This window comes from Budorcas taxicolor, chromosome 22 (genome assembly GCF_023091745.1).
Source record: "Budorcas taxicolor isolate Tak-1 chromosome 22, Takin1.1, whole genome shotgun sequence".
Taxonomy (NCBI): Eukaryota; Metazoa; Chordata; class Mammalia; order Artiodactyla; family Bovidae; genus Budorcas; species Budorcas taxicolor.
Genome location: NC_068931.1, coordinates 32,273,206 through 32,290,466, shown reverse-complemented (window position 1 = coordinate 32,290,466; position 17,261 = coordinate 32,273,206). Strand labels below are relative to the sequence as shown.

The window sequence follows — 17,261 nt, the reverse complement described above, 5'->3', positions numbered from 1 at the left end:
ACAGGGAGGCCTGGCGTGCTGCAATTCATGGGGTCGCAAAGAGTCGGACACAACTGAGCGACTGAACTGAACTGAACTGAACTTGGTATCTTTTTGATTCACTTTTTTTTTTAATCTTGTAGACATAGTTATCATTTAAAGCCAAGTTTTAATATTTAAAAAAAAATTTATACAATTGTAAAGGTTACTTTCCATTTACAGTTATTATGAAATATTGGCTCTATTCTCCGGGTTGTACAATACACCCTTGAACCTAACTTACTCTTGGACCCAGTAGCTTGTTCCTCCCACTCCCCCACCCTTATATTGCACCCCCAGCCCGGTAACCGCTAGTTTGTTTTCTATATCAATTTCAGTTTCAAATGCTGTTTTAATGATCATCTTGAATCTGCATAGCATTACCCGTTACCAGTGCAAGACTCCATTATGGATGGAGAAATGACTTTGGTCAGTCTGGTCTGGACCACTTCTGGTGGGTTTTCTGCTTTGCTGTGTGCTGCTGAGTTGTTCGGAAGCAACTGATTGCAGGGTTTTTGTGCTAAACACATCCACTGAAATTAGTACCGTTGAAGAGACAAAAGGAGGAGGCATTTTGGATATCCAGCTCCAGTGGGTTTTGACTGTAAATTGAGTCTGTGCTGACCCTGTTTCCTGATGCTCTTCTTTACCTGGTTAATGAGGACAGTGGCAACTGTGGAACCCAGAAAAATGGCTGAGATTGTGCCTGTGGATAATTGTAATTGTGAGTTTCTGGGGAGCAAGGATCTTGTCTTACCCCCTCATTCTTTGTTGAACTAGGAGGGACCGAGAACTGTAGTTAAGCTACAACTATAGCTATTTATCAACATGTACTTAATTGAACTTCCTTGGTGACATCACATGGTTGGATTACAAAAAATAGAGAGAGAGCAGATTCCCCATGCTTGAAAGATTTACAACCCAGCTAGGAAGACAAAATTCATTTTCAAGAAAGCCATTGCTAAGCTAGGCTGTAAGGGCAACAGGAATTCAGACAAAGGAGATAAAGGAGCAGATTAGCCTGGGATTCATGGGAGAAGAGGGACTTGGTCTGTGGCCAGAAGACTGGCTGGGATTGAGGTAAAGAGAAAAAAGGAAGAAGAATAGGAATAAACAGACAACAGATGTGGAAAAATAAAATGAAGGGATGGACGAGATGTACCAAGGTGAATGATGTGGCCTCAGTGATAGAAACAGGTTGACGCTAAATGGGTAATTGGGCAAGATTAAAACACTCTTGAAAGTCTAAGGCTATTCATCTTTTTGTGGAAGAAAAGTAGAACATTACTCCAGGTTCTCATAAGCAGGAGATAAGGGGAAAGTGTTGTCTTTCCTTCCTTTGTTGGTTGCACTGGGTCTTGGTGGTTTTCTGCGGCCTTTCTCTAGTCGCGGTGCATGGCGGCTTCTCTTTATTGCAGTGCTCAGGCTTCTTCTTGTGGCGGCTTCTCTTGTTGCGAGGCATGGGCTCTGGGTGTTCGGGCCTCAGTGACTGCAGGACGCAGGCTCAGTAGTTGTGGTGCATGGGCTTGGTTGCTCCACAGCACGTGGAATCTTCCCAGACGAGGGCTCAAACCTGTGTCCCCTGTGTCAGCAGGTGGATTCTTTATCCACTGTGCCAGCAAGAAGTCCAAGTGGTGTTTTTAAATAAAGACTATAAAGGAGAGAATCTGAGGGATAAGAGAGAAAAAGCAAGGGAGTAAAATCAGTGATTCTAGAATCAACATAAAATGAGCCTGGATTAAATAAAGATGAAAGTGAAAGTGTTATTTGCTCAGTCGTGTCTGACTCTTTGTGATCCCACGGACTGTAGCCCACCAGGCTCCTCTGTCCATGGGATTCTCCAGGCAAGAATACTGGAGTGAGTTGCCATTTCCTTCACCGGGGGATCTTCCCAGCCCAGGGATCAAACTCCAGTCTCCCACACTGCAGGCAGATTCTTTACTGTCTGAGCCACCAGGAAAGCCTAAATAGAGATAATAATACTTAAAGCAATAACTTTCCTGTATCAGGCAACTAATGTATTTCCATGGCATTTTTGGCCACTGATTAATAACATCGGCAAACATCCTACAATGACTTGTAAGTATACTTACCCTCCAATTAAAGAAGGATAAAGAAATTTCAGAAAAGCAAAGTAAGTTGGCATAGGCTACATAGCTATTAAGTGGCAGAAAAGGATTCAAGCTCTTTTTAAACTACTGTGTTTTTCACTGTGTTACTCTGGGAGTTGCTGGTATTTATTGAATGAGGAAATAGTGTGAAATAAAGTGTTTTATGAAGATGAACATGGTGGCCATACAAGAGGGATTAGAGAGAGGAGAGACCAGAGGGAATAGATGGAAAGGATCACCCCCCACCCCCAACTCCCATGCCGCCCTAGGGTCCTGCCATTGGGAACAGAAAGGGAAGAATACACATAAGAAGTATTGCCAAGCAAGAACATGGGACCGGGTGGCTGATGGCATAAATTATTGAAAGGCAGAGGAGAGTGAGGACTGGGGGAAGAAACGCTTCTCACTGGGATGTGAGAAGGCCACTGGTGACCTTGGGAACACATTTTCAGTGAAACAATATTGATGGAAGCCATCCTGCTGGTGAAGAGGGAGCAAGTCAGTGGTCAGGAAATGGAGGATGTGGGGGCAGACCACAGATCTGAGAAATCTGGAAGAAAATAAAGGAAATAAATAAAACAGTCTTGGGAGGAGGTTTCAGAGTTTTAAAAAAATGATTTTTTTTTAAGAAGGGAAAAACCTGTGAATATTTGAGGACAAATAACAGTCTGAGGAATGAGGCTAGTTGGGGGGGAAAATGAAAGGAGCTAGAGAAAGAGGGGCCTCCATATGTGGAAGGGGTCCAAGAAGGTGGAGAGGGTGGGTTAGATTGTCTGATTGCTCACTAGAACTTTCTGTGATGAGAATGTCGTGTATCTGTGCTGTTCTAATGGTAGCCACTAGCCCCATGGAGCAACCAAACACTTGAAATGTTCCTAGTGAGACTGAGAAATTGAATTTTAAATTTTACTTCATTTAAATTGAAGTAAATCTATGTAGCCACATATTTAAGCAGCTAGTGGCTACCATGTTGGACAGGGCATGGCCCTTAAGAGAGCCAAAGATTTTGACTCCTGGACGAGGAACCAGAGTTTTCCTCCGATTCAGTGAAAGCGAACAGAGAAGGAAAAACACACGCGCAGGGGAGGAAAAGTGAGTTTGTCTTGCCACGTGACCTTGATTTTCCTTGGCTATGGCTTGGTGATAGCTGCATTATAAGAGCACTAGATAAAGGCTGAATGATAAGGGATTTGAAATTCACATCCCCATGTAGATGTCATGGTCTGAGCTGTAGTCTGTATGGACCAGATGAATTAGGAGCTGCTAGGTCTCATATCAGAGAAGGCAATGGCACCCCACTCCAGTACTCTTGCCCGGAAAATCCCATGGATGGAGGAGCCTGGAGGGCTGCGGTCCATGGGGTCGCTAAGAGTCGGACACGACTGAGCAACTTCACTTTCACTTTTCACTTTCATGCATTGGAGAAGGAAATGGCAACCCACTCCAGTGTTCTTGCCTGGAGAATCCCAGGGATAGGGGAGCCTGGTGGACTGCCGTCTATGGGGTCACACAGAGTCGGACACGACTGAAGTGACTTAGCAGCAGCAGCAGCAAAGAAGGTGATTCTCCTCAGAATGGTTTCACTTGAACATAGTGAAAGTTTTCTCCAAGAATTTCCCACCCAGAAACAGGAGTGAGTCTCCTGCCCTGGCTTCTACAGGTAAATCAACAGAGCACCCTGATGGGACAGCATCACCCATCAACTGTTCTGCTGGTACGCCCTCCCCTGGATCGTGGCGTGTGCTCTTTGGGCTGTTTTTCATAGTCTCCGCAGCTGGGAATTCAAGATGCTATACTTAGGCAGAAGTCCATGAAGGAATTAATTGATATGAGCCAGAAGTTGATTGCCATTTAAGTACTCAGCCTCCACCATTGCCAAGTTTCCTTCTTTGCAGAAAGAACTAAGCTTGCCTGCAAACTGGCTCATCCAGGATGCGAGCACAGGATGGAATTCAACCTTTAATATGCTGCAACACCTGCTTGGAAATAAAGGGGCTCTGTGCCTCTCCCCCCAAGGAGTTGACAGCTGACTTCATTACGAAGGAATCTGGCCGAGATGGTCGTGGCTACTCCTCGGCCCTGGGAGGCAGTCACCCAGGAACACGGTACCAACCAGCCTTGAGCTTTGGGGTTCTGCCAGAAACCCATAGTGCGTCCTTTTACCCTGAATCATCCCTCTTGCTTGAACTCCAGGCGTTGGCAGTACCTTTGGTAGCACTCCGTCCACACCAGGGAGATGGTAAGAGGCTCCGGTGTGCTGGAGCTGAGAGGAGAAGCATTTGCAGGTGTTCTCTGATGGGATCTGGAGTTTCAAACTTCCTTTCTCAAGGCTTGTGCGTTGTTGCACCCCAATGGGCGCAAAGCAGGGCTGCCATGCTCTTTAGGGTGGGACTCGAGGATTCATTGGAATCCTTACCCAAGTTCTGAAAGAGACCCAGGCAGCTCTGAGGAGCCTACCCCAGCCTGTGGGGAACCCCTAGAGGCCACCTTGACCTTCCATTTGGGCTGGAACACTGGTTAAGCTTGTACATGTGCATGCTAAGTTGCTATAGTTGTGTCCGACTCTTTGCGAGCCTATGGACTGTAGCCCAGCAGGCTCCTCTGTCCATGGGATTCTCCAGGCAAGCACACTGGAGTAGGTTGCCGTGCCCTCCTCCAGGGGATCTTTCCCACCCAGGGGTTGAACGCACGTCTTCTATGTCTCCTGCGTGTGCAGGGGGCTTCTTTACCACTAGCGCCACCTGGGGGGGCCTATCAACTTCCAAAGTAGAATGTCAGCCTTATCATCAACCTTATCACCTGTTTGTATGATTGCCAAAGCAGCTAACCTGGCCTCCATTAGCAAGAGAATACAGCATATCTGGCTTTCAGAGGAAACTATTGACTTTATGCTATTTTTAATCCTTCATCATTCAACAAACAAACAAAATCCATCTGAAATCGAAATATCTGGGAACAAGGGCGGGCTTATATAGAATACATCTATTTGGCGGATTACTGCTCCACCTGAAGCAGAATTATGAAGGCCACAAAGCAATATCAAAATGGCATATGATGCTTACATACACAAAGTGTAATTATTTTAAACGAACACTTTAAATAGTCTGGCATGAAAACAATTGGGAAAAAAATAATACTTGATGCTGAAGGTCAAAACTGGCAATCCAAGAGCGGGACCTGGCCTGAAAGCCTATCTCATATGGCCTGCACAGCGGGGGTCAGCAGAGTTTGAATAACAAACGGAGTAGGCTGCCAACATTTAGAAATTGGCACATGGCACATCACCACCCGGATCGCTGGCTTCTCCTAAGACACTGGGCAATCTGGCCTCGGCAGGCTGCCTTTCCTCCAGGCAGCAGTGGGGGCAGCTGATGGGGGGCTTGCTCCCTGGGTGCCCAGAGTCCCCCCTGGGCCAGGTTTCTCACTCGTTAATTTGTAATCCTGGATGTAGGTGTAAGGGTGGTAGGCTTCTGGGTCATTTTCCCCCTTTCTCCTGGTTCTGAAACTTGCTACACGTTAGTCCATCTAAAATAATCATTACATGCCCAGTTATAAAAAGTAACGTTGAAGAAAAAGTGTGTGAGGCCCATATGTCTCTGCTCCTAGGATGCTATTTGCATATTTCTAGTCTTGAGCCTAGTATACTTAAGTGAGACTGTTAGCCTGGCCCAGTGGGTCTCAAACATGGCTATACTAGGTCACCTGGGGCACGCTTGCACTCTAGGCCAACGAAGTCTGCTTCTCTAGGGGTGGGATTCAGGAATAGTGTTTTTTAGGGAAAGTCCCCGTTGGTCCAGTGATTAGGACTTGGTACTTTCACTGCTGGGGCTCAGGGGGTTGAATCCCTGGTCAGGGAACTAAGATTCCACAAGCCGCACTGTGTGGTGTGTGTGTGTGTGTATGTATATATATATCTCATACATGTATATATGCCACATATATACACATGTGTATATATGCCACATATATACATGTGTGATATATATATATCACATAGACACACACGTATATGCAACACATATATGTGTATATATGTGGCATATACATATATACACATATATATATATGTATAGCTTCCCTGGTGGCTCAGACAGTAGAGTGTATGTGTATATATATAGGGCAGGCTAAAAAGTTCTTTGGGGTTTTCCATAGTATGTTATTCAGATATATGAATCTTGCCCATAATAGATTTTTAAAAAGTCTTCTAGGTGATGCTAATGTAAAAAGTTCCTTGAACAATCGGAACACTTTACATCCGACCCGTTTCTCAGCGTTGGCACTGTTGATCTTCGGCAGCTGTTAATTCCTTGTTCTGGGGACCCGTCCTGTGAATTGCAGGATATTTAGTAGCATCTCTGGCCTCTGCCTATAGATGAAGCCACATTCCTCCAGATGACAGCCAGTGCGTGAGGTCATAAAATTAGGTCAGGAACACTGGTCATCATGTTGGCCACTGGACTGCATAGAAGGCCATTGCGAAATTTCTTTGGGAATTAAGTGTTACGGAAAAAAAAACCCTCTCATAAGGAACCGGTACAATTCTTTCTGTTGTTTTTTTCCTTTGCTATCAGGAACCTCAAAGCTAATGTAAGAATGCATTCAAAGCAGAATTAAAGCAGAAAACAAGCCAATCACTCTACTGTGTTTCCACCGTTCTGTAAGATGCTGCTTTTAAAAAATTACTTATTTATGGCTGTGCTGCGTCCATTGCCATGTGTGGGCTTTCTCTAGTTATGGCAGGTGGGGGTTACTCTTCGTTGAGGAGCTCGGGATTCTCATTGCAGTGCTTCTCTTGTTGCAGGACATGAGCTCTGTAGTTGGGGTGCATGGACTTAGCTGCTTTGTGGCATGTGGGATCTTCCTGAACCAGGGATTAAACCTGTGTTCCCCTGCATTGGCAGGCAGAGTCTTATCCACTGGACCACCAGGGAAGTCCCAAGATGATGCTTTTCCTGTTAACGTTGTGTTAATCTTTAAGTTGCCTTATATTCTTAGGGCATGAAACAGGAAATAAACATAAACAAGGTAACAAGCAGGAGGGAATGACTGTTCCATGCACTGTTCAGTATTTATGACCCAAAGAATGGTTGGTTATAAAGAAGAGCCTGGTGAACTTGAATGACCTTGTCACTGGAGGATCAGCCAGGCCTATGGGGTAATGAGTCAATTTCTGTGGCCTCCGGCTTTGTCTGGGAAGTGACTGAACCATGCTTGTATTGAAGGAACTCAATGGCCAGCCGTGAGATGGCCTCTAGAATTATAAGCCTCAGTATCCATTGCGTCTTAAGAAGTCCAACCCCTGCTGTTTACCAGGAGTTTGGAAAGTCTCAGAGGTGATGTTGTTAAAGGCAACTTGGGCTTCATCCCTGGATAAATAACATCACCTGCTTTCCTTTTCATGAATGAAGAGCAGCTTCCCTTTAGTAAAATATAACCCACTCATTAATAACCCAAGGTTCTAAAGCTTTAAAAAAAAATCAGCATTAAGTGTGGCTATGTCATTTTAAATGCAAAATCCTTGAATAGACCAGAGATCTTAATTTTTTTAAATATAGCGGAGTATTTTAATTATGAATGCACTTGCATATTCTCAGCATACTTCATTATTTATGTAGCTGGTGAAAAAGCTTTTTAATTAAATAGCATGCTGGCAATCCATTGTGAAATGTATAGATGTAGATTTTCCTAGCATTAAAAAACTAAACACATGCACATGATACCTTCTGGCAAGCACATGTACATTAATCACCAGGAGGTACTTGTTTCCAAGTGATCCTAAAATTTGACCAAACTGTCTTTTTATTGGAAACAAAATAAGTAGCATAATTTGCTGGCACTCTGCATGGTTATTCTCACTCAATGCACTCAACTCATTTGGAAATGGGGTAGAGCAGCAGTGTTCAAAGTGTGGCCCCTACATCAGGAACAGGGGCTCCCAGCTGGGTGCATCCTAAAACTGTCAGCTCTTGAACTCCACCCCAGGTCTACTGACTCAGCAATTCTGAGTGTCCGGTCAGCACCCTGTGAAGTAACAAACCCTCCAGGTGATCCTTAGGGAGGTTAAGGTTTGGCACAGATTATGGGGTGAGGCTTATACCTGGTATCTGGGTTTTACTCATGGTTCCCCTCATGACAGTTGGTCATAATAAAACGAATAAGTCCATGCATTAGTTTCCCGATCAAAAAAACTGTTATGAAGATTCTCGCTTAAGGTTTAAAGAATTGCTTGAGGTCGTCAGAGTTTCAAAGAGGGTGAAAGAGTCCCAGTGGGTGAAGTATTTGACGCAGGAGGTGGAAGAAAGCTGCCCACTAATATCAAGTCTATACTCACTGATTTTGAGTCAAGATATATCAGGGCTCAATATATATACATGGCGATTATCTTATGTTCCCCCTCAAAAAAGCCTCTGAAATTCGAGAGCACCTCCTCATTCACCATTTTGTGGCAAGCTGTGGCGTGGTGTCAGCGGTTTTGCGGAGACACCCCGTGCTTGTATGGAGGCTGATGACCAATCCGTGTCACCTCTCTGGGCTAGGGGACAGAGGCCTGGAGGTGGGTGGTGTGCAGAAGACCACACCGAGAGTCCACACTCTGGGCCAGCGCGACGCTTACAGGCTCCCAGCTCCCTGCTCTGTGCTTTGTCTTCTGAATGAACAAAGCTGCTTCTTAAGTACACATAAGCCAAACTGCCTCTCAAATTGCAGCCATCTACTTTGAGTTCAGATTTGCACAGCATGACATGAATTGGGCTGCAAATTATGCAGAAAACAGCCATCACATCCATCTGTGATGTCAAAATCCTCCAGTACAATGTGACCTAGTAGGATCTGTGAAAGGAATAAGTACTTTAGGTCTGATGCCTTCTCTATGCCATGTGATGAATCTCCTCCTAGGTGCTTTTGGCCTAGTGTGGAAAGGTTAAATATGATCGAGGTTGTGCCTGGGATATTCTCAAGAGCAGAACTCATTTCCAGGGGTGCAATTAGATTTTTTTTTTTAATGGCAAAGTAACTAGAAAAAGAAAACACACACATACACTCATACCTAATGGTAAACTGAATTTATTTCCTCTTGGAAAACAATTCCAGTAATCTCCAGGTTCAGACCGCAGAGTAAACATTAATAACAGTAACATACAGGTTAGTTCAACTGATTCAAGAATTTGGCTGTGTGAAATCATTAAGGAAAACCTTGAACACTCAAAGCTTCAAAATGTATCCAGGAAAAAAAAATTCTTTGACAGTCTACATAACAACTATTGCATATATAGTGATGCTACCTGTCACATTGCAAGGCTTACAAATATATATACGGGCCTTACCCAGCTGTGGGGTTCTGTGAGAACATCTCTTCATGGTTTTTTGCAAGAATCTTCAGCAATAAAAAATAGTCTTGGGTTTAACCGTTGATATACCAAAAAAGAGAAATTCTAGGCTTAAGTGTTAAGAAAAGGAAGTCCAAATATAGTCTCACGTGTAACTGGGTTGTTTTAATCTGTCTTCCTTGAAAATACTTTCTCTTAAGCCATTTTGCTCACATTCTTTCTTTTTTTTTTTTTTAAATCTTGCCTGAATAGGGCCCAAGTCCACTTGTCTTTATAAGACCATTTTAGTATCAGACGACATAATACATGTGAGACACTTTATATACAGGGGGTCTATCCGGTGCTCAAAAGTTCAAACACATGAACATCCAACAGTTTCGATAATACAAGTTTTATGGTACAATACAATGTTTCTGAATAATATACATTAACAATGAAAGTTTCGTGCAAAGAGTAAAACATGTTCCCTTTTTGTGCCACAAAAGTCATTCTCCTTGAGAGACGGTGCTTGCACTAACTGCTGTGTTGGGTCATCGTATGGTTCTGTAATGAGAAAGAAAATGGGGGTGGGGGGAGAGAAGAACCTTAAGTGATCATATTTTCATCAAACCAAGTATCTATAAATGCTCGTTGATTTACAATGCCCTGAAAACTTTCTGGGTCCAGAAGAATGGGGGTTCGGGGTTGGGGGGGCCTGGCTTCTCCCCACCCGCAGTGAGAGCCAGGAGGGAGGGGTGGGGCGGGGCCAGGGGGTCTTCCCTTTCTCTGACTCTGCTTCACTCCCCAGAAGACTCCCCTCACCTTCCACCATCTCTTCTTGTCAGCATACGCCTCTTTTCAAACACCAGGATAACACTATTTTAACAGTTAGATCTATCTGTGCATTATTTCCATTGATTACAGATGCTTTTGTTCTACTCATGCTTAGAAGGTGAACATCTTAACAACAGAGGCCCTGTCCATCCCTAAATATAGATTTTATGGAAAAGAGCTGCCTGGCCGACACCTGACAAACGGGGCAGGAAACATCTCCAGCTCTTCTCTTGGGGGTGGGCTCGGGGTTGGGTCCCCACCTGGTGCAGAAGCAGATTACAGCAGCCTGAAAGCAGCCCCCCCTCCGGTCCCCAGTAGGTGCAGTCTTTGTTGTACTTTGGTGGTGTCCCCTCCATCCACACAGCACGTCCCCTTCCTGAGTCAACATCCTGGTTCCAAACTGTGAGTGGGAAACTGGGCTTTCGGGCAGCTTATAACCACAAGCCAGGTCCAGACGGTGAACACTGGGTGGGCGAGCTCTGGACCTGGGCCTGTGGCCTGCATGGGGGATGCTCACAGACCCAAAGGACATTCATTCAGAGCAAACACCTGGAGATGACCCCACCTGCGCCTTCCCTGAGCAGTGTTTTCCCACCTCTCACTGTCGACCCCCTCCCCCCATCCCTTCTGATCAGAATCTGGAGATCTGTCCCCAAGTACGACCACGTCCATGCTCATCCCATCTAAGACCGCTTCCCCTGTCTCTGACGGCTATATCATATGCAGCTGAGGTCTTGTCTTCTGGTTATCTGCAGTTCAGGCTCTCTCCCTGTGTCTGTAATCCTGGTCTTCATCCACTTATTCATTCCTTCACAAGCAGCTCTTGAACACTTGCACACCACCAGCCACAGGCCCCAGCATCGCAGCACTTGGCGAAGAGGATCCGGCCAAATGAATGGCCAGCTAGGCAAGGGCCACTGGAAGGAGAAGGATGGTCCGAGCCTTCACATCTTCAGAGTGCTCACAGACTCAAGAAAGTCACATAGGCACATAACGAAAAAGCCACCTGGTGGGAATATATTAGAAATGACCACAGGACTATCACGTACACCTAACCTGGCCTGGCCTTTGGGGAAGGCTTTGTGGTGGACCTGGCTTAGGACATTTTAGTTGAGGCTGGAAACACGAAGAGGCATTTGGGATGCAGGGCGGGTGCTCCAGGCCAAAGACCCTCGTGGGTAAAGGCAATGAAGCAAGAATACACAAAGTAGGTTTGTGGACCTACGGCTCATTCAGATTGGCTGGAATTTTCTCGAGTGTCCAGAACCAAGAGTGTGGATGAGAAATGAAGGTAGAGAGAAGTTTGGGGCCAGATTCTGAAGAGCCTTCTGTACCTGGCTAAGGAGTTCAGACTTGGTCTTGTGGGTAAGGAGGAGCTATGGAAAATTTTCAGCAGAGGGCTTTGTCTTTGAGATCTTTGTTATCTTTTCATTTCCCCAGAAAACTAGCCAAACACCTGCCCAGTGAGTAAAGGGTGATAAGGCCAGAGGCTTGGCTGCTTTGAGTTGCCCAGCTGGGGCTTAAGCACCAGTGAGGGAGAAAGGGGTGTTGTGAAGATGACCCAGGTCTTCTGTTCCCTATTTCAAACTAAGTCCATTTTATAAGAAAATGGGCAACAAATAATGAGAACTTTATTTCACTCACCTTTATTTAAAACATACCATTTTTATTAATTTAGTGAAAGACGAGCTGGATTTTTTTTATTCTTCTTTTAACAATATTAGCCTAAATGTCCATACAGGAGCAGGACAGTTCTATGCCAACTCTTTTTTTTCCTTTGGATTGATTCTAAATAAATATTTGTGCAAATTATTTTTCTCCAATAGGTAGACATAAAGGGTAGTAAAAAAAATTTCTGTAAGATTGGGCTTGACTCTGAGATAGCAAAATGTCTGAGAAAATTTAGACAATGCATTTTGAATGTTTTTATTGTTTATAACTCCTTTTATCATAATTACATTGATACTTAAGGGGATAGTAATGTTTCTTAGTCTTACCAGTATTTTGATGACCCTTTATGTCTGCCTATTGGAGAAAAATAATTTGCAGAAGTATTTACTTAGAAACAATACAAAGGAAAAAAGTGAAAATGAAGTGGTAATCGCTTAGTCATGTGTGACTCTTTGCAACTCCATGGACTATATAGCCTTCCAGGCTCCTCGTTCCATCAAATTGTCCTGGCAAGAACACTAGCCATTCCCTTCTCCAGGGGATCTTCCTGACCTGGGGATCAAACCTGGTTCTCCTGTATCACAGGCAGAACTCCATGGACAGAGGAGTCTGGCAGGTTACCATCCATGGCATCACTTTCATTTTTTTCCCCTTTGTATTGATTCTAAATAAATAGTTCTTCAAATTATTTTTCTCCAAAAGTGGACATAAAGGATAATCAAAAAACTGATGAGACTAAAAACATTGCTATCCCTTTAAATATCAACAAATTATGATCAAAGAGGTTATAAACAATGAAAACATTCAATTACTCAAAATGATCTGTCTAAACATTCTCATACATTTTGATATCTCACAGTCAAGACTGATCTTACAGAAAGTTTTAATTTAAAAAATTAAGAAAATAAGTACAAGAAGCTGAGACAATAGCTATCTAAATGGTAGAACTTTGACAGGAGGGGTCCCAGGGCTCAATCCCTGGTCAGGGAAGTCGATCCTTCATGCTGCAATGAGTGATTCCGCATTCCACAACTAAGACTCGGTGCAGCCAAATAACTAAAAAAACGTTAAAAAATGGAGTGCTTACTCCAGACATTCCACATTCAATTGAATTTTGGAGGTTAATGAAAGAAGCTATATTAGATAGTATAGCTCCAGCGCTCTTCTATCTATACTGAGAAACTGGAAAACAGAAACCCAACACAAACTGGCCACAATAGTCGGCAACAGTTGTTTCTTGGATGCTTTCATCCTAAACCAAAGCTATACACGTCTCTTCAGAGGTGCAAAGAAATGAACAACTACATATGAATCACTTATTGCAACAGATTGAAGTTGCTACTATAAAGGATTTATGCTTTGCATATTAAGAGAGAGGAACATAAATCATCGGCGAGAAGGACAAGGGTAGGGCTTGTGAAATGCAAGCTTCAACAAAAATAAGGAGCTGCAATATAAATAACATCTAAATGGGAAATCTGGCATGAAATATGGTGACGGCAGAAAGTTCTCTCGTGCAGAGATACCTGCATACCACTGAGGTCACTCATTGTCAGTCTTTCTCTTTTTTCTTCCAAACTGGCTGAAAGGGAGAACAGGGTTCCCCATCCCCACCCTCATCCCTAGGCACGGCATTCACCACTGTCAGTGATTTCCAAGGTGAGAAATGTGTGTGTGTGTGTGTGTGTGTGTGTGTTTGTGTTCAGTCGTGTCTGACTCTTTGCAACCCCATGGACTGTAGCCCACCAGGCTCCTCTGTCCATGGAATTACCCAGGCAAGAATACTGGAATGGGTTGCCATGTCCTTCTCCAGGGAATCTTTCCAACCCAGGGATAGAAACCGGGTCTCTTAGGTCTCCTGCATTGGCAGGCATATTCTTTACCACTGCGCCACCTGGGAAGCCCGGAAATGTGGCACATCTGCATGGAAAACAAAACAAAAAACTCAGGTGATTCTGATCCAGTCCTCAAGGGTTTGTCTTCACCACCTTGGAGGATCCTTGAAGTATGACTTCCCCTCTCCCATACAGTACTTTGAGTCACTAAAAATATGAATGACCTGATTTCATTTTCTGGAGGAAGGAATGGGTATCTGAGCTGCACAGGTTACTGGGTTGGCAATTAGGGGTTGGAGAGAAAGACAGCGTGTTCATCTCCAGACTTCACTGAAGATCCGCCCATAAGAGAAACAAGAAATTGCTTCTTGGGAGCCCTCTGCCTAATTGGGTGTGTTTTTAAAATCACAGACAACATTTTTCAGAAAGGGAGACAAGAAGTGAGTGGGAAAGATGAAACATAGACCAGAGAAGTGCTAAGCCCAAGGAGAGGGCAGGTGCCTCGTGCTTGGTGCTCCTCACCAGGCCAGCCACACCACAGAGCCCGCCGTGAACCCCCACAGCAAGAACAGGGACGGGGACAAGCAGGGCAGAGAAAATGCTGCCAGGCCATCCTTGAGTTGCCTTCTCTTGTAAGAGTTTTCTGCTCTTTAGGTCTGGAGGAAACCACCACACTAGAACAAAGCAATGGGTAATCTCACCAATTTCACACAGCAATTCACAGTCCCCAAAGTACTTTAATGCAATGACAGGTTATGAGAAAAAATATCTGTTCCAATGAAGGGAAAGTGTTTTACATAATCGAGGAGAGCATCAGTGCAGCATCGACGCCGGTGGGGAGGGGTGATGACAGAAAAGGAAGTAGGAAGAGAAGAAAAGTTCTGTAATCCCACAGAGAGCCATATTCTACTCTGCAAAAAGCCATCTCTTGGAGACCCCATGTCTAAGTAACTGAAAATTGCAAACCATTAATCCCAGTTATGAACAGTTGTTTTACACGAGAGGGGTTTGTGTTAAAAAAAAATTAAATTCACAACACACCTTAAAGCTCTAAAGACAATCCATCTACGTATGATACCTTAATAGCCAGGTTTAAAACAAAAAGAACACCAAAAAACCCCACTCTCTTTACTGTAAACGGCCCCATTTGGAAGGAGTTTGTTCTTTTTCTCCTCTAAAACCTGAAATTAAACTTAGAAAGCTAAAAAACAGATGAGGACCTTAAAAATTCCCTTCTAGCACTATGAATTTCTTTTTAAAATATGAGATGCCTTTCATTTTACAACACTGGAATTCTCATTTTAGGCTTGGCACGCTAACACATGATTAATTCAGCCTCTCTCTTTCTGAGAGCTGACCACATTTACTGGTCAAACGGTTTAATCCTATTTAAAATGCAATCCAAGCAAAATATTTTTAAATAAAAATAAAAACCCACGATCCCCTGTAACTATTCACCTTGGCCAAACTATCCCATTTGCCCGCGATCTTGATGTGAATTTGAATATCTGCACCTATAACAATGATGAAGTTAAGCTCCAGAGGAAAACCAGGGGCCATCTACCTTCCCAGGGTGGAAAAATTAAGTCCCCACCCCAAAAGCGGTGCTTATGGATCACCCTCGCTTAGCCAATATTTTGGCAGAGACGATGTCTCGTAGTCTGTGCTTTGTAGCCTTCTGTTGGCATCAACAAAATATTAAGTAGCAATAGTCATAAAAATAAAAACTATGTCTGAATGGAAGTTTTGTGAGATCTGTTGAGTCAAAGATGTTAATCATTTTTACTGTGACTTGTCTATTTATAGCCCTTTGTCTCAAATTCTGACAAGCTTTTAAAACTAAGAAAAAGAGCCATTTTAAAAAGGAATGAAAAGAAAAAAAAAGAAAGCAGGCTTTCCACTAATTCACCATGCCATTAGAAGCCCGAATTTAAACTGGAGTTGTATTCAATTTAAATGAGATGTTTTCCAACCAGGGGAAATAGGAGGCAATTGTGGCTTTGCAACAATGCAAGGCGGGAAGAAATAAAAGAAATAGAAAGATTAAATGTAGCTGTTTCTTTCAACAGATGGTGACAGCACCGAGGCAGCATGTTGTTTTTTCTTTAGTTGAAGAACGCAAACATCCGTAATCAATCATTGCTGATTAACTAATTATATTACCCTTCCTTTTATCACCAGGGTTGGACCTTATCTGTAAACACTATCATGGTCTGTATGCTCTTATTTTTCTAGAAGCATATCCCAGTACACAGACACAGTCATGCAGTTACAGGCTGCAAACAGAATTCTACATTATTATCCACCTTTAAGCACTACTGCTTTATTTTTTATTTTTTTTTTTAAACAAAAGCAATTGGTTTCCAACAGGCTGGATAATAAGTCTTTTGACCTGCATTCTTCTTTGACCCATTAAGGTCACCCCTGTGCTCGGGCATATAGCTGACTTCGGAAATGCCTGCGAGTCCTACATTTCATCTCCTGCCCACTCAAAATAAAGCTTTCTTTAAATGTGTCTGCTCGGGTCCCTGAAGGCCAAAGAAGCCTCCCTGTAGTGGGCGATGGAGGGACAGAAGCCTCTGCCTTTATTAATGAATGCAGACCATTATGAGTCTGGCTGGCTCCTTCCCTGTTCCCAGAAGCATATACTGTACGTGACTTAAAATGCTAGAATATTGACACAAAGCGAGCTGGGCACCCCTAAGGAAAATTACTCCTTGGATATAATGTAGGCTCGTAACAGCTATTAGAGTACAAAATAAAACCCTCCGGGATCAAACTGACATATACCGCATTCTACCTAGTCCTCAAACATTAGAAGAAATTCTTTGTGAAGGCACTCTCAAGGACAGCATTAAACTGACTTTTGTAGCAATCTGCAACAGCTTTTTGGCTCAGAGCTTTTAGTACTAAATCTCTGGTTTGAATCAATATAAGTACTATATCTTCTACATTAATCAATACATTTGGTTCGATACATGTTCTATTAAATTATACTTTCTAATCAAGATTTTTACATTTCCACCCTCTCTCTTTTTTCCATTTCCAACTTTGTTTGCTAGTAAAACAGTTTTAAGAGTGTCACCAACCAGCTCATGGAGAGAAGATGTTGGGCAATCTCCCCTCACTGGTTAGAGAAAAAATACAATAGCGAAGGGCAGCCTTTAAACATCTTGATAAGGTTAACGGGATTTGTGAAGGCGATAAATTAACATTTTCAAAGTCCACACAATTACAAAAAGGACTCACAGTTTTAAATTAATTAGAAGTGAATGACTTCAGCTCTGTAAGTACCATTAGAATGTTCTAAAAAATCACCCAAATCATCCACAATACCAATTAGACTCCGTTTCACCATCCCCAAGGTTTCTCTTGTCCACAAATTACATTACTTTTTAGCTGGGGAAATCTGAGGTAATTGTGTTTTCATGGTCCCTACCTGGTAAAGATCACGAACCTATACATGGGTTTGTGCATTTTGGTGAGAT

The 17,261-nt window shown here is 43.3% G+C and overlaps 1 protein-coding gene across 2 annotated transcripts in view; it reads right to left on the bottom strand.

Annotated features, from left to right (window-relative positions):
- Positions 1-9,170: 9,170 nt before the first annotated feature.
- ZNF521 (zinc finger protein 521) overlaps positions 9,171-17,261 on the bottom strand; it is a 314,365-nt gene continuing 306,274 nt past the window's right edge. For both annotated transcript variants that reach the window (XM_052660406.1, XM_052660405.1), the window contains one exon: positions 9,171-9,997. In XM_052660406.1, coding sequence (XP_052516366.1) covers positions 9,968-9,997 — 30 coding nt within the window. In that variant the 3' untranslated portion in view covers positions 9,171-9,967. The remainder of the gene's footprint in view (positions 9,998-17,261) is intronic.